This window comes from Balaenoptera acutorostrata, chromosome 14 (genome assembly GCF_949987535.1).
Source record: "Balaenoptera acutorostrata chromosome 14, mBalAcu1.1, whole genome shotgun sequence".
Taxonomy (NCBI): Eukaryota; Metazoa; Chordata; class Mammalia; order Artiodactyla; family Balaenopteridae; genus Balaenoptera; species Balaenoptera acutorostrata.
In genome coordinates, this window is record NC_080077.1 from 39838047 (window position 1) to 39862344 (window position 24298).

The following is a 24298-nucleotide window of genomic DNA, read 5'->3' on the forward strand; positions in this document are numbered from 1 at the left end:
ATTTTTGTTATTGTTTTTAAGCACATAGGAATAACTTTACAAATGTTAGTACCCATCGATTTGTTGAAGGGTGAACCTCCATTTTGAAACTGTTAAGAAAATGCCACAGTATCATAAATTTTCTGCTCTTCATATTAATTTACTATGTTTGGAAATAGTTAATATCCTGAAGAGGAGACAGTAATAAATAGAATTATATTGTTTGAAGAGAATTTCTAGAATGCAGGGAGATATTGTGAATAGTAAAAGTGGAAATAATAGACATGAAGATAATGAAAATACAGCCTAATTACGGGTATTACTAAGAAAGACATCTAAACAACTGGAATAAGATATGTAATAAAGAAAATCATAATTGAGAAAAACTTTCTGTAGCTAAAAATAGGCATCAGTATATAGATCAAAATGTTCATCATTTGACATAATTAATGAAAATAGAACACAAGCTCTTTAATTCTAGTAATATTTTTGAATCAAATATAATTCAAATAAGTATATATAAATATAAGGAAAAATCCAATAAATATTCAATAGAGGAAAAGATGCATAAAATGTTATAAGAAGTGTGGCTGATCATAGTAGCATTGTAGCATTTAGTTACCAAATAAATATAGAGCAATGTTACAGAGTTACTGAAAAAAGTGGTGGCTCAAATTTTTTTTCATCATATTGTGAATGTAGAAGAGATTTTCTTTTTGAAAATCAATCGATGGTCATTTTCATTATACCATTTTCATGTGCTACTTGTCTGCAGGAAGAGAAAATATTAGTCAATGGACTTGAGAACCCAATTTACTCTGCAATTATATTTCTCTTGCAAATCAATAAATTCTGATTGCATATATCAGTCATGGCAGCCTAGTTGACTTGTGTCTGTCCCTGAGACAAGATCAAGGTTTGCTGTCAAATTGTGTTTCCAGATCCTCAGGATCAAAGTCCAGTTTCTGAACAAGGACAAATACTTTTCTGTTTTTGTTGTTGAAATATAGTTGATGTGCAATATTATGTTAGTTTAAGGTATATTACATAGTGATTTGGCATGTGCATAAACTATGAAATGATCACCACAATAAGCCTACAAAAACTTATTTTCGTCCCTATACAAAGTTACTACAATATTATTGACCATGTTCCTTATGCTGTATATTACATCCTCACAGCATATTTATTTTATAAATGGAGATTCATACCTCTTAATCTCCTTCACCTATTTCTCCCCTCCCACTACCTTATGAGTCTGTTTTCATGTCATTTTGTCTGCCTGTTTGTTTCGTTTTTTAGATTCCACATAAAAGTGAGATCAAATAGTGTTTGTCTTTCTCTGTCTGACATTTCATTTAGCATAATGTCCTCTAGATCCATCCGTGTTGTCACAATGGCAAGATTTCATTTTTTTATGACTAAAATTCTATTGTCTGTGTGTGTGTATATATATATCACAGCTTCTTTATACATTTATCTATCATTGCACACTGAGGTTGCTTCCATATCTTGGTTGTTGTAAATAATGCTGCAATAAACATTGGTGTGCAGATATCTTTTTGAATTACTATTTTTTTTTTTTCGAGTAAATAACCAGAAGTGAAATTGCTGGATTGTATGGTCATTCTATTTTCAATTTTTTGAGGAACCTCATATTGTTTTCCCTAGTTTCTGCACCAATTTACAATCCCACCAACAGTGCAAGAGGATTCCCTTTATTCCATATCCTCGCCAACACTTATTTGTTGTTTTCTTGATGATAGTGGTTATGACAGGTGTGAGTTGGTAGCTTATTGTGGTTTTGATTTGCATTTCCCTGATAATCAGTGATATAGAGCATCTTTTCATGTGTCTGTTGGCCATTTGTATGTCTTCCTGGGAAAAATGTCTGCTTAAGTCTTTTGCCCATTTTTAAATTTTTTTTTATTTGAGTTGTGTGAATTGTTTGCATATTTTGTATAACTACTTATCAGACATATCACTTGCAAATATCTTCTCTCATTCAATAGGCAGCCTTTTTGTTTGGTTGGTAGTTTCCTTTGCTGTGCAAAAGCTTTTTAATTTGACATAGTCCTATTTGTTTAGTTTTGCTTTCATTTCTCTTGCCTGAGGAGACAGATCCAAAAGACTATTGCTGAGACTGATGTCAAAGAGCATACTGCCAATGTTTTCTTCTAGGAGTTTTATGGTTTCAGCTCTTACATTTAAGTCTTTAATCCATTTTCAGTTTATTTTTGTATGTGGTGTGAGAAAGTAGTCCAGTTTGATTCCTTTGCATGTATCTATCCAATTTTCCCAGCATGGTTTATTGAAGAGGCTGTCTTTCCTGCAGCTTTGTATAGTCTTGCCTTCTTTGTTGTAGATTAGTTGACCATATAAGTGTGAGTTTATTACTGGGATCTCTATTCTGTTCCATTGATGTGTCTGTTTTTGTGCCAGTACCATATTATTTTGATTAATGAAACATTGTACTATAGTTTAAAATAAGTGAGCATGATACCTCCAGCTTTGTTCTTCTTTCTCAAGATTGTTTTGGCTATATGGATTTTTTTGTGTTTCCATACAAATTTTAGAATTGTTTGTTCTAGTTCTGAGAAATATCCCCTTGGTATTTTGGTAGGGATTTCACTGAATCTGTCAATTGTCTTGGGTAGGGATTTCACTGAATCTGTCAATTGTCTTGGGTAGTATGGCCATTTTAACAATATTAATTCTTCCAGTCCATGAAGTTGGTGTATTTTTCCATTTTTTTTGTATTGTCTTCAATTTCTTTCATCAGTGTCTTATAGTTTTCAGAGTACAAGTCTTTTACCTCTTTGGTTAGATTTATTTCTATGTATTTTATTCTTTTTGATGCAATTGTAAATGGGATTGTTTTTTAAATTTCTCTTTCTGACAGTTCATTGCTAGTGTATAGAAATGAACATATTTCTGTAGGTAAATTTGTATCCTGCAACTTTACTGAATTCATTTATTAGTTCTAATAGTTTTTGGTAGTATCTTTCAGATTTTCTATATATAGTTGTCATCTGCAAAGAATGACAGTTTTACTTCTTCCTTTCCAATTTGTATTCCTTTTAATTTTTTTTTCTTGTTTGATTTCTGTGGCTCAGACTCTCAATTCTGTGTTAAATAAAAGTGGTGAGAGTGGGCATCCTTGTCCTGTTTCTGATCTTAGAGGAAATGCTTTCAGCTTTTCACCCTTGAGTATGTTGTTGGCTGTGGGTTTGTAATATATGGCCTTTATTATGTTGAGGTATGCTCCCTCTGTACTGACTTTGTTGAGGGTTTTTATCATAAATGGATTGTGGATTTTGTTGAAAGCTTTTTCTGCAACTATTGAGATAATCATACAATTTTTATTCTTCAATTTGTTAATGTGGTATATATCACGTTGATTGATTTGTGGATATTGAACCATCCCTGCAATGACTTTCAACTCATAGGAAAGATACATACACATACACACACACACATTCCTTCCCTGAGAGAGAGGATCCTGAGCGTGGAAAGAGAGGATGTGTTCTCTTTAAGAAACTGTGTTCAAAATTGCCATTGTTTTGACTTAAAAATCAAGAGAAAGCATACAGTTTTTATCAAAGAGGAGATGGGTCATAAACTATTGAAGTAATGCTTCAGTTCAAGATCTTGGGGATCCTTCAGGAGAGAATAGTCATTCTGTCTCTTTAAACATCTTCTGAAAATTTTAACAGGTCAGAATTGAGTTAAAATTTATAAATTTTCCAGAAAAGATTGAATCACTATTACATGCAGTCTTTCCATTTAGAAACCATAAGGTTTTAGCTCCATTTATTCAAAAGTGTAATACTTCTTTCAGCAATGTGTTTATCTTCCATGTATAAATTTGTGTTCCCAATCCTTTTACTCTCTTCAAGATAGCCTTTGGCTGCAAAAACAATTAAAAACAAAATGAAGCAAAACTGCATATTCCAGGGATTATCACTTTTAATCTTAAATCTGTGCAAATCCAGCATTTAGATAAATTAATATAATAATCCTTGGCTGCCCTATATGAAAAGCCTATTAAGAGAAGATTTTCTTGTTTTGACTACTGTCTAGGTTCAAAACACAGGGTTTCTTCCACTATTTATCTGTATATTTATCCTTAGATGAATTATCTAAATACTTTAGCATTTGTCTCATTGTCTGGAAATGATGATGTTGTTTTGGATCATCAATTAGTCTTTTCCTTTCTCTAATGTCCCGGGATTCTTTCGTACTTCTACATTATGTTGGTCCATTTTCAAATTTAACTTCATGGAAACTCTGGCAGAGAAGTTAAGAGAACTTTGACCTATTTATGTTAACAGTCACCTTGTAGGAGACTCATACTTCATACTTCCTGCACTCATCCAGATGCACTCAGCATTTAGCAATCACCCAAATGCACTCAAGATTCTAATTCAAGGCAAACAAAACAATTCTACTGATGTAAAATTTTGAGATTAAAAAAAAATGTAATCTCTTTAGGAAGGTGGAATTGGGGAAAAGGGAAAGAACTAAATAGTTATGTTTGAGTTTCCCAAGTAAATAAAGCTAAATGTAACCTGGAAATCTCACAAAATTCTCTTCAGCATGACTTTTATTAAAATTTTGATTATTTACTTAATGAGGAACTGTATACTAATCATTGGCAAAAACTTTCATTTTAAGTTGTTATAGTAATACAAGTGCAATTAACTAGAATTAGCTTGCATGTCTAGAATTTCAGCTTGAGCAATGACAAAGGTCTTTCCGTAATTGATTTGCATAGCTGGCACACACCCTATGGGGAAAGATGGCAGCCAAATACCATTCAGAATTGTTGTCAAGAACTCTTGTTACTTGATTTGGAAACTCTTAGGAAGAACCTCTGGGCTCTGTCCTGTCGCACTTTACACATAGGAGATACTTAATAAGCATATTTGAATAAATTAATGAATGGGATGTTGTGGGACTCATTATGAGTTTGTGACACTAGTGGCCCTGTTTTATAACTTTACAAAAGAAAAACCCAAGAAGAGAACAAAATATGATGCTGGTCCTAAAGGAACTTGTTTCTTTAAGAAACTTTTTAAAGTACTGTGTAGCTCTACTATTTCCACTCTAAGATTTAGAAGTAGCCCTGCTAATTGCTGTCCTAATGAGCAATGATCTCTAAATATTTTTTATTTTGCACCCCATCAATAATATATATTTATCCACCTCATATTTGTGTATTTATTTATTCATAACTTATATACATATAAATGCCATATGAACACAGTATGCATATTATAACTCATATAAAATATAAATTGAAGAGAATGAGATGAAGACAAAATAAATAATATTTTTATATATTATTTTGCTAATTGTAGATGGCTTCATATTACTGTTAACTACTATTTCGAGGCTAAAATACACTCAGGGTTGAAATAGGTTGAAAAATGAGGGACTCACTGACTGTCATGCACTCTTCTCTCAGGACCCTGCAGGACAAGAGACTGATGTGTGCCCAAGTAAAGGACCAATGTCAATATATATATATATATATATATATATATATATATATATATATCTTAGTAAAGATTTAGATCTAATTTTATATAAATTAAATATGAATGAGGGCATTAATATTTTCTTCTGGCTCCTTAATAGATCATCTTGCTGACTCACTGGGATTCCTGTAGCCTCCTTGAGCAGCCTGTCAGGAAAGAAGGCCCATAAGCCACATAAAGAGGAGAGAAACCCCAAGGACAGTGGGTATGAATTTGCAGCCCAAAACCTATATATAATAACATATATCTTTGTTCTTCTGTAATTGAACTTAATTACTAACTTCACTTCCCATTTTTACCTAAAAGCAGAAAACTTTATATGGTCACTTTTTTGCACATTAAGTAACATTTGTGATTATTGAGACATTTTAGGTTTTCCCCAAGTTGATTCAAGGATTCCCTCCTCCTTCTCCATGAGGTTGCATCTAAGATCTAAAGACAAGGAATGAGATGAAAGGGCCAGGGGCCAGGGGCCAGGGGCCATGAAGGAAGTGCTTGTTGTGGTGGCATCAAAATATCTAGTCCTCAGTCATCTTCCTTGGACATTCTGCACTCTCCCTGCAGTGTATACAATGCTGAGGTTTCCTGTCCCACGTGAGAGAAAGGGCAGCGTCAAGAAAGATTCCAAGATTTTGGCAGGAGCAACTTATTGAATTGTAATTCCATTCAGAGCATTTAAAAAACCTAGAGAAAAACTGGTTTTGGAGGGGTAAATCAGCATTTCTCATTTGGAAATGATAAGCTTAAGATGTCTATTATGTATTCAAGGCAGATATCAAGTAGTCTTTTGGATATGGCAGTCTAGAGCTCAGAGGAGAGATTTACGGATAAGATATACATTTTGGAGCCACCAAATCATATAATTGATCTTTAAAGCCATGGGACTGGATTAGATCATCAAACTCTTAAGTTCCAAAGAGTGAATGTGGACAGTACAGAGAAGCGATTCAAAAGACTGAGCCTTAGGAACTCTTCATTAATAAATCAGGAAAAGTAGGAGCTTCCAGACAAGGAAGCTAAAAAAAAAGTTGTCAGTGGAGTGGGAGGCAAACAAGGATGGTGTTATGTATCAGAAGCCAAAGGAAGAAGAACTTCAAGGGGAGGGACGGATGAACGTTGTCAAATATGGATGAGAAATTGGGAGAGATGAAGACGGAGCTGATCTTCAGATTGGGTCATCTGGAGGCCACTGATGACTCTGATAGGAGTGATGAGAGTGGGTTTCAGAGAAACTAAGAGAGAAATTGGACGTAGTGAGTACAGACAAGCCTTTTGAAAAGTTTTTCAAAGAGAAGAACACATAAATTGGGGAAGTGGCTGGAAGGTTATGTGAAGTCATGGAAACTTGTTTGGTTTTGTTTTTTTTCCCCGCTGCACCAAGCATCATGCAGAATCTTAGTTCCCGACCAGGGATGGAACCTGTGCCCCCTGCAGTGAAAGGGCGGGGTCCTAATCACTGGACCACCAGGGAACTCCCAGTTTGTTTGGTTTTTAAAGGGGAGTATTACAGCATGCTGGTATGCCAGTGAGAATCGTGCAGTGGATTGGGAATGATGACCAGAGAGGCTTGGCCAACAGGGACAGTAAGGCTATTCCTAATGATAGCCTCCTAGGGCATCAGTGGCAGCCCTCTTTACAGTCTTCACAGAGAAGGTATCGTTGACTACCTGTGGTAGTAAAAAGTGAGAGTGGTGGGGAGCAATGGTAGTCTCAGCAGAGGCACGGAGCGCTCTACAGTCTGCCTTAGAGCTTGCTATGCGCAAAGTCAAAGTTTGACATCGTAAAACTTTGCACAAAGTGACATTATACACCAAAGTGCAATAGGATAATATATTTTGTACTGTTTAACCGTTGTGTTTTTCACCCTGGAAATGCTCTTTTGTTCCATTACTCTTTCAAACCAGACTTCAAGGCACCTATTGTCACCACTGAAGAACAGGGAAGGAGAAAGGCAAAAAGAAAGTTTTGGAAGCTAACACTTTGGAGTTGAAAAAGTCTGACCTTTTGAATTACTTGAAGTTCTCATGCAAATTAAGAAAAAGGGTATAATTTCAGGAGAGAAATCCTTGAGAAGGTGGAAAGGTTTGAGAACTACAGGGCAGTGAAGCAGTTGTCTTAGGAGCAGGGATATTTCTTCCATTGAAACAGGAGAGATGGCAAGCACATGGGCACAGAAGCAGGAAAACTGGTGGATTTGATGTGAGAAAATGAGGAAACATCTGCCTGATTTTCTTCTATGAAATACAATACATTCATCAGCGGGAAACAAAGTTTAAATGAATTGAGATTATCTAGAAATGACAGAGATTAGGTAGAAACCACTTTGCGGAACTCCTGTTTGAAACCAAATTTGAATTTAGAAAAATAAAGTTACATTTCTTATACAACTGAGTCTTGTGGGCTAAAGCACTACCCACTGTATGCAGAAGCCTGTCTATAACAAATACATGCACTACAGAACCAGATCATATTGAGGTGATAGATGGGAGAGAATTGGCATGTGGGGATGAGGCAGATCCAAAGTCAATACCAATTTCAGAAAAACTGCTGGATTGAGTGTGAGCAGACTGCTGACTGCTTTGCATTTTCTAGGTAGATGCAGGGGAACCTACATAAGGAAAGAAACAAGGGTCAACAGTCTTATAAATTGCCACAGAGATTCAATTCTCTGAACCCCTGGAGAACAACTAGGAAGGAGTGGAAGTTTTATTTAGAGCCCATTCCTTAGGCTCTGAATTTCTTTTCAAAGCTGTCTACAAAAGCACAGCAAGACAGAGCTCCAGTTACCTTGCAGAGCTGTCATCAAGCAGCCTGGGGTATGTGCCAGGCGACAGATCGAGCTTTGGGAGAGAGGTTTAGACTCCATGGTAAAGCCAGAGAGAACTGCTTAGTCCCCAAGAGAAAATTGTTTCAGACAGCTGTTAAGCCTTAAGTCTGGAATAAGCATTTTTCTCTTTCTTTGCCTTTATGGAAGCAGCATTTTATTCTTGGCTGAGACTCTTAAAAAGAGACTGTAGCTAAAACAACAGAGATCATGCAGGCTTAGGCAGACTCAACAAATCAGAGAGGGGCCCCTGACCCTATACAGCCCAAGCTCAGCCAGCGTTTTCTTGATGGCAAAAGATTAGGCCATCACTATGTGGAAGGAGTGGATACAGCTTTGTTTGTTGTCTGTAAACTCTAAGTGCCATAAAGTTTGGTTTGTTGGGTGGAAGAGAGACTATTCCAATTCACACCTATTGCCCTGGCATAATTATCCCTTTCAAAGGTGTCAGAAGCTTAGATAAAGGGTACAAAGCACCCTGTGTATAAGCAAAGCCAACTCTTCACCTCTTATGCAAGAGCTTCCACTGGAGCCTTATTCCTGAAGAATGGCTTCAATCTGCATCATGGCCAATGTCCCCAGAGACGGGCAAGAAAGGATGGGAGAAGTTTAGGCCAGCACGTGAAGGTGGAAAACCCCTATAAAATGACTGTCAATGCTAGTGAAGGGCGTTGCATATGAAACCCACTACTTAGGCTTAACCCTGGAGCGAGGGGAAGAAATGTCACCCAGAGAAGCACAGGCTGCATTGTGTCATGAGGAAGTTACTATTCTTATGAAATAGATTCCGTATAAAAAACTGGTTTTCACCCTTTTGGAAACTGCAGACAGGGACAAACATACCTCCAGGAGAAGTCAGTTTTCTTCCCAGAAGACAAAGACTTATTAGAACAAAATAATATTTTGCAATATAAATCATTGATTCTTTCTTTTTCCTCCTTAGCCTTCTAGCAATCAGATTAGTAAATTACTTTGCTAGTCAGCTAAGCCTCCGGGGAGGAGCCGTGCCCACAGAGAAGAGCAGGGAGAGGGTGTTGGGGTGGAAAGCTGGGGAGGAGCAGTGGATTCTCAGTTACAGAAGCCAAAACATTTGGGTATGGGCACCCAGGGACATCAACAATAGATCTGCAGGAAAGTCTGAGGAAATAAGAGCCAGTCCGTCAGCTCAGATCTCAGAAGATCCATAGGAAGTAAAGATTACCTGGGCTGGGGGGAAAGGATGGGAGAAGAGAAAGAAGGAAGACGAGCAGGAAGCCAGAGAGCTTGGGAGCTAGTGAGTCCCCACTAAGGCCCAGTGTCCTCCACCGGCTTCCTTTCCCCGGCCGAGTTCTAAGGTGGAATACAGGACAGAAATCCTCTACTATACATTTGGATGGATCTGAGAGACAAAGAGTCAGTGCCTTGGTGCTCGGAGTGAGAGGAGTTGAGTTCCCTTCTTACCCAGCAGCACAGCTGAGCATTAAATAAACGTGGCCTTTTGTATTATCTAACATGTCTGACCCAGCATTTTCCCAAACTAAATGTGCTGAAAAGAGGTGTGAAAATAGTCAAGTGTGAAGTGAAACCAGAAAGGCCTTGTAGACAGGATGTGGTAGTAACCTGAGTAGAAACTTTAAAGGAATGTGACTTCTCAGCAAAGGTGCTAGCGAGCAGGCAAAGATGATGAAAATCAAGGACGAGATGCACGTCCACCTACCGTGCTTCCCTATGACCCGTCACCTCTTAGGACCAACATCATGGATGAGGGCAGAGGTAATAATAATAGAAAACATATAGGGCTTTCTCTAGACCGAGCACTATTCTATGCAGTTTACATATATTAACACATTTAATTCTCACAACAACCCTATGATGTAGGTACTGCTATAAAACCTATTTTACAAATGAGGAAACAGACACACAGAGGTTAAGAATAAAAATCCTGAATTAATTTAGATTAAGTAGAACTTACTGACATCAGTTTCATGATCTCTTCTATACTAGAGTGATCAAAGAAAAAATTTCAGTATACGTATATATTCATGTACATTTATGTGTGTATAAATTTATTATAGCTGAATTTTCACTCAAAGATTTAAACTCACTAAAAAGATGACTAATGTGAATTTTTAACTATGAGGTATTATGTATAACAGGTAATTGAGAATCAAAGTAACAGCATATTTAGCACAATAACACAGAAAAACTCAGAGTAACTTAAGCAATCCAGAAGAACAGGAAAAACTCCACAGCATAAACCTAGTCTTTCAAATTTTCCTTATTATCCCATTTATTAGCTACCTCCTGACTTCATTTCTCTCTCTTCATGGGCCTTCCCCAAAAGCAAATCATTCCAGTCCTGCTCTTATCAACACCTTAAATGCTTTCATGACATCCAGGTTTAGACCAAGTTTCTTGTCTTCTCTGTTCGTCCTGCCTTTAACACTGCTGGATCCCAGAGTAAGAGTAAAAATGGAGGCCCACATGCTGCTAAATATATGTCTTGTCTCCCTGCCTTGACAAATACACCTTCATAATGATTCCCTGCCTTGACAAATATACCTTCCTAATCCAAAGACATATGTAATTGTATGATTTCATAAGGATGAAAATTAGCAAAATGTCGAAGACAAAAGAATTGTTATTATTGCACACATCTGATTGCACTGTTAATGAACTATCAATGGATGGATGACTAATAATGAAAAGCATAATTTATAAATTATACAATTATTCAAAAATATATTTTCTTATGTTCATTTAAGCAAAATAATTATATTGTGATAATCAAGGTTTTTCACTTATTTTGTGTTCTATTGGCAGCAATTATTCTAGAGGATTAAAAGATAGTATGTATTTATATTCAAAGCATACAAAGTTTGAATATAGTTTTTTTAAAGTAAATTAAAATTAGATAAACAATAAGGTCCTACTGTATAGCACAGGGAACTATATTCAATAGTTGTGGTAAACCATAATGGAAAAGAATATGAAAAAGAATATATATGTCTAATTGAATCACTTTGCTGTAGAGCAGAAATTAACACAACATTGTAAATCAACTATATTTCAATAAAATAAAAAAAATTTTTTTTTAAAAGATACCACCATATTCTGTAGATTCCAGTAATCCTAACACCCTAATCTCATAGAACTCCACTGGATTACAAACATCAAAAGCGAAAAAATTAAAATTAATTCAAAAAAACAAAAATTAAAAGTATTTTCAATGTTTTCAAAGCATTTTTCTTCTGAAATATCCAGTTTTATCTATTAAAATTATAAAGCAACTACAAATTTAAAATTAATGAGTATTAAATTTATTAAAATTAATGAATACTAAATTTTTTTTAATTTTAAAATTTACATAATCTCATTATATATGTTAATAAATTTAAAACTACTCATAATTCCAGCATTCAATTTTAATCTAGTTGAACTAGTCTCACAATTTACATGACATCTAAAAGTAATACAAATTGCTCTGTTCCTTGCCACTGTGGAGAGAATAAGCGTCAGTCGTGGCCAATCCAAGCACCTTCTTTCTGTAGCTAAAAGGTTCAGTGCTGGAACATGTCTCAAGTCAGACTGACCAAAGTATTCCAGAAATTATTTGCTGGAACTATTGGGGAACAACAGTCTCTTTCCCCTGTGGGATGTTTAAGCTGGAAGTCAAGCGTCTGGAGTTATTGGTGGCCATCTTGTCAATCATACATCTGGTCCTAGTGTGAAAAATCAAAGTCAGGCAGAGGTAAAGCAGAACCAAACGAGAGGGTCAGAGCCCTGTTGACTTGCTTGAGCTCCTGGCCACAGCCGTGAATAAACCGAACACACACACGAAGGTTAAAAAGTGTAGTCAGAGCCCAACAGAATTATTGAAGGCTCTGGACCCCCTTTTTTACAAGTTGGCTACACTTCTGGACTTACAGTTATACAAATCAATAAGTTATTTTTGCTTAAATTCAGATTGAGTGTCTGCATCTTGCAATCAAAGAGCACTGATGAATACTTTAATCTATAATAATACAATTACGATGATTAACCATTGATTCATATAGCAGATGGGTCTAGATACTGTTTAGGCGTGCCAAGGTGGCGGAAGATGGAGCAGGAGCGTGTGCTCTGTCCTCAGTGGTGATGTGGGTGGTGCAAACTGTACCATCATAAAGAGTGTGCATTACAGACCCTCTCCCAGCTAGTTAGTGGTAAGTGAACTGTGAAGCAAAGGTTAATTGGTTTAGTGGCCTCAAGTAACAGACGTTTAAGAGTTCATTGAAGGTTTGAAAATAGTGAAAGTACATGGTGTGAATGACATCGCATGACACAAAGAAGAAAGTCACCATTTCACTGTTTTTTTTTGGCCTTGCCACAGGCTTGTAGCATCTTAGTTCTCCAACCAGGGATTGAACCCGAGCCCCCTACATTGGAAGCGCAGAGTCTTAACCACTGGACCGCCAGGGAATTCCCAAAAGTCACCATTTCAGAACCCCCGTCTCTGCTGCCAGCACCTTCTTATTGGTTCACACCTTCCAGAGAACTCAAAATCCTGAACTTGTGGGACAAGTTGCAGTATTCCAATTATCTTATTTTGAGAGATAGATGGTTTTAAAAATAACAATGAGAAAACTGAGGCAGTAATATTTATGAAAAATAAAAGAAAAATGGAATACTTGGGAAAAACCATTTTAATTTACCAATCTCTGTGAGCATTAGCACATATATAAGAAATATTAAAATACAGATTAAATACAGCTTTTTTTCTTTATTGTGAAATATGCTTGACTACAAACAGCAAACTTAGAATAACAAATCATTAAGTTTTAAAATCCTGATAATCATTGCCTAAGTGATGATGTAATCCCAACAATAAAGTTGAATTAATTCATTATTGAAGAGACATGGAAAAATACTAATTTGATTACATTAAAATGTTTTTTGACAGTATATTAGAAATCAAGATTTAAATCTTTTCACCAATTTAAAGGCAATAAGGATGACCATAGGAAAAAGGTGTTATATATGAGAGCATAATGATAGCCAGTTTTTAAAAGTATGCTGTCATTCTTACCAAATATTAAAAACTTATGACTGATCTTAGGCTTGGTAAATCTTAGTTACTGGATATCTTTTATTTTTAATATATTCTCAAAATTCTGTAAGATACTATGAAATATATAGCTAGAGATAATATAAATTTATTTATTTATTTATTTATTATTACATGGTAGTTTTGTTCTATTGTGCTTAACTTATCTAATAGAAAAAGTATGTTCTTAGTTAAAAAAACATGTTTTATGCCTAATACCTCCATATTTCTTGGAAATTAAGTAGTCTAATTATAAGTAGCTATGGATTTATTGTAAATATATCAAAAAAACTAGAAGAATCTCTCAAGAATCTTATATGAAAAATAAACAATGTAATTATACCATCCAGTTACTTGACTAGTGAAAAAGTCAGTACTTTTAGGTAAACTTACAAGTAGTTGAGTTCTTAAAACTATACAGCTAGGAATTTTAGAGACCTGTGGGCATTACCACAAAATTTGAAAAAAATAATAATATACCTCCGGAAAATACACCTGAAATAAACTTCTTAATTTCCATAAATAGAATCTCATGTTCAAAATTTCAAAATAAGATACAGAATTTAATATACAATGGTGATAAAACAAACATTTTAACAAACATTGATGGATTTTTATTTAGGTTTTTGTTTTGTTTATATATATTACATATGTGTATATATACATATATGTTGAGGCATGTATTACAGCATATATGCACTGTATATACATGTATGTGCATATATGTATGTGTATACATATATGTGTATATATACACATACATTCTTCTTATAGAATGAAGTATTGAGTCAACACAGTCTAGAGTTAAGTCTTTGCTAAAGGAAAAATTTAGAAATATTTTTCATTGTGGTTCCCAAAATGGGATTGCTAGACCCATTTTCCAGTGTTATTAAAAACTATTTGAAGCATGTTAAGGATTACTTAATATTTCATCAATACATTATCCAACTGCTCATTAAAATATCTGTGTCTTAACAATTCCACCAGCATGAAACAATAATTTATTAAGATTAAACTCAGTATATACTAGGCTCTGTGCTAAGCACATTACAGTAATATCACTTAAACCATCGTTAATCTCCTTATAAGGTACGTGCTAGTGTTATTTTCATTTTACAATGGGAAAACGGAGACTTGCCTGAGGTTTACCATCTTAAGAGATACAGCAGCTATTCCAGTCGGGTTTGTCTGCCTCAGATCTCATGCTTTTAACCACCACACCATATTGCTTTAACTGGGTTAATTCAGTAGCAAAAAAAAAAAAAAATTTGTATTTTATTCACATTCCCTTATTTTTTTCAGACATTTGTTTTTCCTCCTTTGTGAACTATTTTCTGATATCGTCACTCATTTATTTTTTAATTTGAAAAGTGCTTTTCTTATTGTTTCTTTTATATTGTGTAATTGTAAACATTTCCCTAATTTTTGTCTTTCTTTTGTTTTATATAATGAATTCTTAAATAATAAAACCTAGAGCATTTCTCAGAATAGAATTTTTAGAAGAGCATCTAATTCCTTCATGTAATATTTGAGGAGAATCAAAGTCACACACTCAGCTAATTGCTAATCTCTGAGTATAACCTGGGAGGCAAAGTATATACTATATTAATATTATAATACCTAATTTGACCAGAACTTTCCAAACTGTTTTATTACGATCATTATTGAATTACATTTTTTTTTACTCTTTTGTAAGATTTACTTACAATTAAAATGTGTGGCTATCTTGCTCAACTAAAACATAAAAAGAACTAAAAAAAGTATACATACATACATAAGTTATGTTTAAGTGATATAAAATATGCAGAGATATGTAATATATATCTGACTTTTTTTCTCATTTTCTACCTAGATCCAGGAATAAATAAATACAATTAAAGCAAAAAGCCACCATGATTTTCTTGGCTTTCTCTTCCTCATTCCTATTTTGGAAAAAATCTTGACATTGATCCAGATAGGTGGCCAAAGGCTGAGTATTACATTTACTTTGCTTGCAGTCCTGCTGTGAACTTCTAGATTTACTCTTTTTCTATGCTAGATGAAAGAAAGGAGGAATAAATGGTTGACAAAATGAATTCCAAGGAGGAAGTCCAAACATCTGCCAAAAGCAAAAGATAATTTTTTTGCTTTATGCTAAGCTTTTCCAATTTGTTGTCTACAAGCATAAATATTTATGATTTAGAGTTTATTCTATCCCACAAGATAGAATATGATTTTGGAAGTTTCCCTCATAGATAACTTGTGTTCGTGTGAAGGAAAAATAGGGTGACACAAGCAAGGTATGTTTCCAAACAACAGCAAAAATTCTCACACTCTTAAGTCCTGTTTTTGTTTATCAAAAAGAGACGTTGTGAATCATCACGGAAGACAATCCCTCTCACTCCTGTTGCCACCTGCCCCCTCCCACACTACTCCAAACACACACACACACCCCACACACATGTGCACACCCCACACACATATGCAAAACCGAGAATTCAGCCCCCAAAGTACAAGAGGACAGATTGTAGAAATGGGTTTATATATAGCAATGTAATATTGATATTTTCTGAAAAATAGAGTAAGTTATAGGAAAGACAAATTCAAACAGGAGCAGTAAAGCATTGTTTAATGTTTTGGTTCTTTGTGACAGTGATAATAGGAGCTGCATTTTAATGGAAGGTAAAACACTGCTTTGTAATGTGAAATTTTTTTTTTTTGACTCTACACTACATGACCTCAAGTGTACCAAGCTCTTTACAGTGGAAAAATGTTTTTCAACAGCATACTTGGCAAACTGCAAAGATGACCTCACATTGCCAAATGGGCTCACAGCTGCTTCCTAATTTACTTTTTCCACGGCTTGTTACTCGATGTTACACATACTATTGTGCCATCCTAGACTAATCTGGCATCTCAAAAATCTCACCATGGGACTTCCCTGGTGGCGCAGTGGTTAAGGATCCACCTGCCAACGCAGGGGACACGAGTTCAAGCCCTGGTCTGGGAATATCCCACATGCCGCAGAGCAACTAAGCCCATGCACCACAACTACGGAGCCTGCGCTCTAGAGCCTGTGAGCCACAACTGCTGGGCCCGTGCGCCTAGAGCCCATGGTGCTCCACAACAAGAGAAGCCACTGCAATGAGAAGCTCGCGCAACACAACGAAGACTAGCCCCCGCTCACCGCAACTAGAGAAAGCCCGCGTGCAGCAATGAAGACCCAAAGCAGCCAAAAATAAATAAATAAATAAATACATTAATATTAAAAAAAAATCTCACCATGCCTGTGTTTCAATCTTACTGTTCCTCTCCTATTACCTTCCAAAATTGTTGAAATCAACCATTTCTCTTCGCAGAAAAGCATAAAATAGAAAATATGGTGCTCATAACTAATATGCCTGAAACGTGTTTGTTTTCCAGTTGATACTGGTAGAGCCAACAGACTCTAAATTCGGTGTGTTCTTCAATAATTATTCAGTAAAGAGAGAACCATTCCTACTTAAGTTTCCTAGGCAACCATTTGGTGAAAAACCTGCAGTAATATATTTTTTCTCTCTATTTTTCTATTTTTCTAGAACTGCCTAATTTGTTCCCCTTATTTTCCAATATCCATTCCTCCTCACATTTCTCTTTATTCATTATCTTTAGTATTTCTCCTTCTCCTCTTGCTTTTCTCTTATTCTCTTTTCTTCCATTAATTAGCTAACTTTCCTTTAGGAAAGAGTTCAAAACTAATACTTGCCTTTAAAGTTGTCCTATTAACTACCATCTGGTTACTGTTTCATTCCTTTTAAGAAAATCCACATAGGCCTTTCGTGGATTTGGAAATTCTACTCTCTTACGCTACCAGAGCATGGTTGTGTCCCCAGCTTATTAAAATGCAGAAGACTTAGTGACAGAGACAAGAGGGGTTCAGACTCTAATTTCTACATCCGCCTGCCTTCTCTGAAGACTGAGGGCATTTGAAATGAAATTTTTTAACACCAAAAACAAAGAGAAAGGGCAAAGAGGAGAGATTGCTTTTGTTAGCAGATTACTAGCTAAGGTAAATTAGATATGCAAGAAATACATCACCTGTACCGGGAGGGGATGTGTGAAGGCTGAGTTGGCATTGTACGACTGAGCTTTCTTGCAGCACCTAGGTCCTTTTCTCTGATATGGAGATTTTTTTGACAGAGTTGGCCAGTTTTGGTTAGTTACAACCCATTTCCCATTTATTGACTGAGCATAAAGTGTAAAATATTTTTATTTATATTACTTAAGAAGATAAAGGAGTTTGATAGTTTCATTGCATTGGTTCACTACTCAAAAAACATATATATATATTTTCCTATTGCCTATAGGATAAGGTCCAGATGCCTTTCCCAAGTCTCTAGAATGTACCCTGAATCTCATTTCTAATCTTATTTGCCATATCTCCCACTACTTCTCTGTGTACCTCAGTGCCAACCACACTGGCCCATTTCTCTCCAAATAGGACATGTGCACTTCGCCTCCTCTCAGCCTTTGGTCACATCTGAAACACGCTCTGCATTCGGGGAGGAAGTAGATACTCTACAAGAGCACCCAGAAAGGCAGCCACTGATGGTTTTCCGTCCTCTCTCTTTCGACCATTGTTGCCAAAAGACGTCAAATGCGGTTAAGTCCAGAGACATCTAAGAATAGGGATAAGGTGGGGTGAGGAGGAACAGGGAGAATATTTAGAAGGGTGAAAGTCTTAAGAAAGGGAGAGGAACGTCCTTATGGTCGCCAGCCACTCAGATGGCGTGGCTCCTCATCCAGCGTGACATGTAATGCATCAGGACACGTGTCGATGTGGAGCTGCCTATGTCCATATCTCGAAGGAGCAGTGAGGGGAGGGTGAGGACAGCTTTGGAAGCCACTCAACCGAATTAAATTAAGTGGAAGTTTTGTATGGCATTACTTGCTATAGAAATTCTGATCATTCCTTCACTTATTACTGATAATTTATATTATCAATCATTTGTTGAGTATGCAGTTGTGAAGACTGCACACATAATGGCCAGTCTGTCTCTTCTCAGCCAGAAAACTGAAATAAGCAGCACAGAAAAAATTAAAAACAAACAAAACAGAATATGAATTTGTAAGTTAAAATATATATGCCACTACTGCTGACAGTTTTGTTCTCTCAAAATACCTCTTAAAATGAGTCCAAAAATCAGAGGCTATCAGAATTAGAATTATTTAAAAGACTTTTCAATAACTTTATTCTACATATAAGAAAGCTAAAGTCCAAGAAATAAAGAACGCTTGTATTTGGAAAAAAAAAAATCTGTGAATGGAAAAGAACCTCTTTTTCTATGGGTCTATGCGCTCTGATGGAGCAGTTCGCCCCCCTCAACCCTCCTCCTCACACTATCTCCTGGCCAAACACCTAAGCATCCATTGCTGTAGGGAAGCAGGCGTTCACACTGGAAGAATGGGACCATTCATTTAATTACCAGGCGGGAGGATAAACATTAGAGGAGGAGACCCAAGGCCGTCTTGGCCGTGGGAACCTGGTAGGAAGATGGCGTCCGTGTGGGGCAGGCTGGAGCTGGGAAGCAGGTGGGCTATACTCAGTGCAGAGGAAGTTGGTGCTTCTTGTTCTCTCCATTTAGTGTCCTATTTGTTTTAAATCCAAGGAGTGACAAGAGGCACGAAGAGAAGAAGCTCATCCCCATGATTAAACCAAAGCCACCAAAAAGAGGCGGTGTGGCAGGCTGGGGGCGGGGAGCAGCCTGGAGGGGGCAACATCGATGGAAGTAAGAGGACTCCAAGGAAAAGGAGAAGGGGGAAGAGGGTCAGAGCTGAATTCTGCACCAGCTAATCATGCTGATTGACTGGCTTAAAGGCTTGTCTTTGAGCACACCCTCAACTTCAATCATCATTTTAACCTTTTAACTGATCTGTGCCTGCTTCCTCAACTATAAAACAGGAACAATAATAGCTATATCATGGGGTTGTGAGAATTAAAAGAGTTAATATGGGTAAGACACTTAGAACAGTAACAGGGTCTGGCATATAGTAATCGGTGTATAAGCGTTCTCATTTGGGGAGATGATATAGGTTATATGTAAAAGCACAGATTCTAGATTCAACCTGTTTTGATTTGAAACTTGGCTTTGCCATTTACTAGTGTCAGAGAGGAAGAAAACCCCCTCTACCCTTCTACGTTCTTCTGGTTGGTCTAAGTATTAAATTGACGTGAGACGTTAACAGGAGAAAATCAAACTAAATTTCATTAAGTACAGAACTCCACGTACATGAGAGGTTCAGAGACAGGAAGGTAAAATGAGGTTTATATGCCATCCCAAGCTAGGGAATGGGATTGGGGCCTGGGGCTTCCAAGGAGAGGAGGGTCATTCACATGACATACGAGGAAGAGCAGATGTTGGATAATAAGATGTTTGCCCTGCCATATAGATGTGGCCACTTAGATAAAATTTATCTCTTTTTCTCAGAAACTCTTTTTCTCAGAAAAATCCCCAACTTAAATCCTTTTAGGGAGTTAAGGGAGGGGCAGTAATTCCTCTTGAACCCATAGGGTCTCCATGGCCTTTAGCTCAAAATAATTTACAGGCCAAAGTGGCTTATCTTGGGGAGGCCTGTTCTGAAACCTTAGGCTAGTGTGACCTTGGGCAACAACTCCTCCAGCCCTGTTTTTTCACATGTAGGGCTACGGTTAGAATTAAACAAACACACATAAAGCACTGGGCAGTCTTTAATGCATATTAAGTGTTAGCTGTTCCTGCATTATCTGTCCCTCCTCCTCCCTCTTCACCCACAGGTGGCCCATCACTGAATGGGGAACTTCACGTCCAGTGAAAACACTCCAGGGATATCAAGAAGCTGTGCTCAGGGTCTCTTACCCCAGCAGGTTCCTTGCCAAGACTATTTGGCCAGCATCTCCTTTGTGCACCCAACTTTCCCACACAACAGACAGCGGGATTTGTGGGGAAAGTTTCCCCTATTTCCCTTCCTGCACTTGGAAGACCAGGAATAATCACCAGGAAAATCCTCATTTGGTTTTCATGAGACGCACCTTTCTCCTAAGTGGAGGGGGAAACTGTTAAGTGATAGAAGATATTTTGAATTAAATCAAAAATATAGCCACACATTCACATACCATTTACTGCCAGGGGCTTTTCAAAGTCTCAAAGTCACAATTGAAAACAGTGCTTTTAACTTGAAAAAAAAAATTAAAGGTCAACTTTTAATCTAAGATTGTAGAGAATTGAGAACTGTTTTTTAATTTTATTTTAATGAATAAAGCATTTGTGCATGGCTATCTTAAGTTTTAAAAAGAAAGAAAGAAATCCAGTCAACCCTGTTATACAGAAAAAAAGAACTTTTTGTTGCATAGAAGAAAAAGTTGTAGTTTTTGTATTCCTAAGAAGCTCATTTTTAAAATGTATTATAGCACCCTCTTTTGGTATCTAAGAGCATAAGGTGTCCTAAACAATCAGCCAGGGATTAGCACACTTTTTCTTATAATTTCCTTTCTAGACTGTCTCTTAGAAAAAACTCGTGTTTAAAATACTGTGGGTTTTGTTTGCTGCTGTTGGTTTATTTTATTTTTGCAACAATCCTGAGCAATACAAGTAGCAGAATTGGTAAAACAAAACAAAACAAATTGAAAACCTTAGGAAACCTGATTAAATTTGACTTTTGTTAAATTCGTAAGAGGTGTGATGCTAGCTCCACCTAGTGTCGATTTTGAGTAATTCCTAAAACTGAAAATTAAAAAGGAAAATAATTTCCCTAGAGGCCTACAGTCAACTTAGGTTAAATTTAAGTTAAAATCCTAGAACCAAATCCACATTCCTTGACTGATAGCTCTCTGCTTTTTTCCCTTATTGTTCTACACAATATTCAAATATCAAAGAAAGGAAAGATTTAAAAAGCAAATCCCTTCCACTAACAGAAATCCAATTTAGGTGAAAATTTTATTATAAAACAAGAATTTTGAATGTCTAACATATCTAAAGCACCATGAGAGCCTTCACAGAGCTGCTGAAGTCAATTCCATACACTCTAAGTTGGGGCAAAAGTTTTTTCCTAGTTTCTAGCTCTGAGAAGAATGGTTTCCAAGACCTCTGTAGCCATCCCCCCCTCCCCATCTAGCACTCTAGGGGCTTCTCTGCCATCAGTACTGCCAAATATTATTCACCCTCTGAACTGCATCTACATGGAACTAGGGAAGTCATTTCATTCACCTATGTGGCCCTACTTTTTTTTTTTTTTTATAAATTTATTTATTTATTTATTTATGGCTGTGGTGGGTCTTCGTTTCTGTGCGAGGGCTTTCTCTAGTTGCGGCAAGCGGGGGCCACTCTTCATCGCGGTGCGCGGGCCTCTCACTATCGCAGCCTCTCCCGTTGCGGAGCACACACTCCAGACGCGCAGGCTCAGTAGTTGTGGCTCACGGGCTCAGTTGCTCCGCGGCATGTGGGATCTTCCCAGACCAGGCCTTGAACCTGTGTCCCTTGCATTGGCAGGCAGACTCTCAACCACTGCGCCACCAGGGAAGCCCCGGCCCTACTTTTAAGATACTTATAGTTAGTTCATGCCAGATTATTTTTGTGTGTCCTACAGAATGTCAGTGTGCCCTCTTCACAGTCATGACCAGCCCCAGCACAAACATGAAAGGAATCAAGTGTGAGCATGGCGCCTCTCTTCTTTTCAGTTCAGCTTTATCCCCTTTGCCTCATTTCCGGGTACTTCCTCCCACCCTACAGAGCCACTGGCTCCTCACCGATTTTCCTTTCCTTCAGGGTCTCCCAAGTTAATGGCAAATTAAATGGTAATCGTGCTTGCCCTATAAAATCTTTTCTGGAATAAGGTAAAATATGAATTCATGAAGGAGTGACTGAATGAATACATGCCAAACAAATAAATAAAATTGCTCGTGCTAAGATAGCAATGTCTTCTGCCTATGTACAGCTTTTCAATTTTCTTAGGAATCCTAAGTGGAATTCAGACAAATTTAATAAGAGTTGTGGATGGGATGGTCTGAGGCAAAGGGGCCATTTAGAGCAGTAGAGGCAGTGCATATCCTGGCTCTGAGAGCCCTATCCCAGACCACTGTGGCCATTTTCTTACTTGAGTGAATTCCCAAAGGCACTCCCTGAATCCATTTCCTTCATCTGTAAAATGAGAAACATTAACAACCATTTTGTATGATTATTATTATGAAGCTTCAAAAGGATCTACTAGGGTGCTTAGTAATCACCAGTCACTCAAAATATGGCTATAATAATAATTTTTCCCATTACTGTGTGCTCAATGAGCAATCTGTTCTAGGATTTTAACAGGTAGCAACAATACATTCTCTAGCCCTTTGTTTGAGCCAATGCTTCCATTTTTAAATAGCTGCAGATTTTCGATGTTCTGAGAGTTATCAACACTAACTCTGGAAAAAACTGGAGTGCATTCTGATAAATCAGTTCTAGTTTTAGCTAAGGAGGTACTGCTCATGGAAAGAAAAGAGAGTGAAGGAGTAGCAGAAAAAATCTACCTTGGTAAATAACATAGAAAGACTCAACAGACCCCCTAGGGCATTCACCTTGAAGTCTCCACCACCCTTTATGCTCGTGCAATTAATAATGATAATAACTAATAATAAGCTTTTGTTATGTATCAGGCACTTTCCTTAGCAATTTACCAGTATTCACTCATTTAATTCTCATAATAATTCACCATTTTATACAGTGAAGAAGTTGAAACACAGAGAGTAAAATAACCAAAGTCATGAGCACAAATGGCAGAGCTGTAATTTGAACTTGAGGTGTCAGGTTCCACAGATAAGGCAACAGGCTAGTATGCTTCGGTAATTCTTCCTCTTGTTCTCTCTCTCTGTTCTTTTTCTCTCTCTCTCTCCACCATCATCTGCCCAAGCTGCCCAAGCCATCTGAGCTGGCAAAGCTGAAAGCTAATGCAGTGTTTCCTCTTGCAAAGAGGATGGCACATTCTGAGAAGGTTCAAGTCTTTTCAGTGCAGATCACACACACACACACAATCTCCGGGCACATGACACAGAATGGTTTTTGCTCTTTCTCCTCCTATGTGTAGAGTCAAGTTTCCATATAGTCCCTTTATAGTTTTATTGCCCCATTTTGTCCTGGTTTCTCTGACAGTATTAAGACTTTATAGCTATTGACTAAAGCCAAGTGGCTTGTAAAAAGACAATAGCAAAAATGAGCATGAAGACTTTCTTTAATGAGCCCCAACTAGGGGCTTTGTTGAAAGTGGCTACTTGCTATGACAAAATACTATAGGTTCTCTAAAAGAGGTTGATTTTTTTAAAGTTGGTTGGCAAATTCGATTTTGTCTTTAAAGTACTACTGACCTCTCATTCTTCATTGTCTGGATTCCTTCTCAGCCAAAAAATCCTTTTGTTGGCAAATATTCAACAAGCCTGATACCTTGTGTAATACAAAATATTACATGTATAAAATGAGACATTTATGTGTGTTGTGATGAACAAGTGATTCAGGATATACATGATTAAGAATACATGTCATTACTAGCAACAATGAGGAGGGACATGGCTTCATTTCTGGTCTTCTAAATGAGAGATAAATATCTTCCAAATGAGAGATAAATACTATGACTCAAGATCTGTTACTTTTTTTCTTCTACATTTTCATGGAACACTGTTACTACTCATTTAAATACTGAATCAAAATTCTGTCAGTACCTGTCATAAAACACTAGGGAGGTGACTCATTGTTAAAAGGTAATACTCATCACCTGTCAGTGGCTCATTAGCATAATTGAATAGGCACTAATGGGGTAATTACCATGAATTGTCAATTTCCATCAGAGTGTCTTCTCCCAGCCCTGAGATTGGGGATGTTTGTGAAATCACAGAGGAAGGCAGAAGATAGCCAAGTTAACAAA

At 36.9% G+C, this 24298-nt stretch overlaps 1 protein-coding gene across 2 annotated transcripts in view; it reads right to left on the reverse strand.

The window, feature by feature from the left end:
- Positions 1–571: 571 nt before the first annotated feature.
- PKIB (cAMP-dependent protein kinase inhibitor beta) overlaps positions 572–24298 on the reverse strand; it is a 134811-nt gene continuing 111084 nt past the window's right edge. For both annotated transcript variants that reach the window (XR_009005265.1, XM_057528225.1), the window contains one exon: positions 572–3889. Coding sequence is in view for 1 of the 2 variants with exons in the window: in XM_057528225.1 (XP_057384208.1) it covers positions 3783–3889 (107 nt within the window). In the remaining variant the exon portion in view is untranslated. The remainder of the gene's footprint in view (positions 3890–24298) is intronic.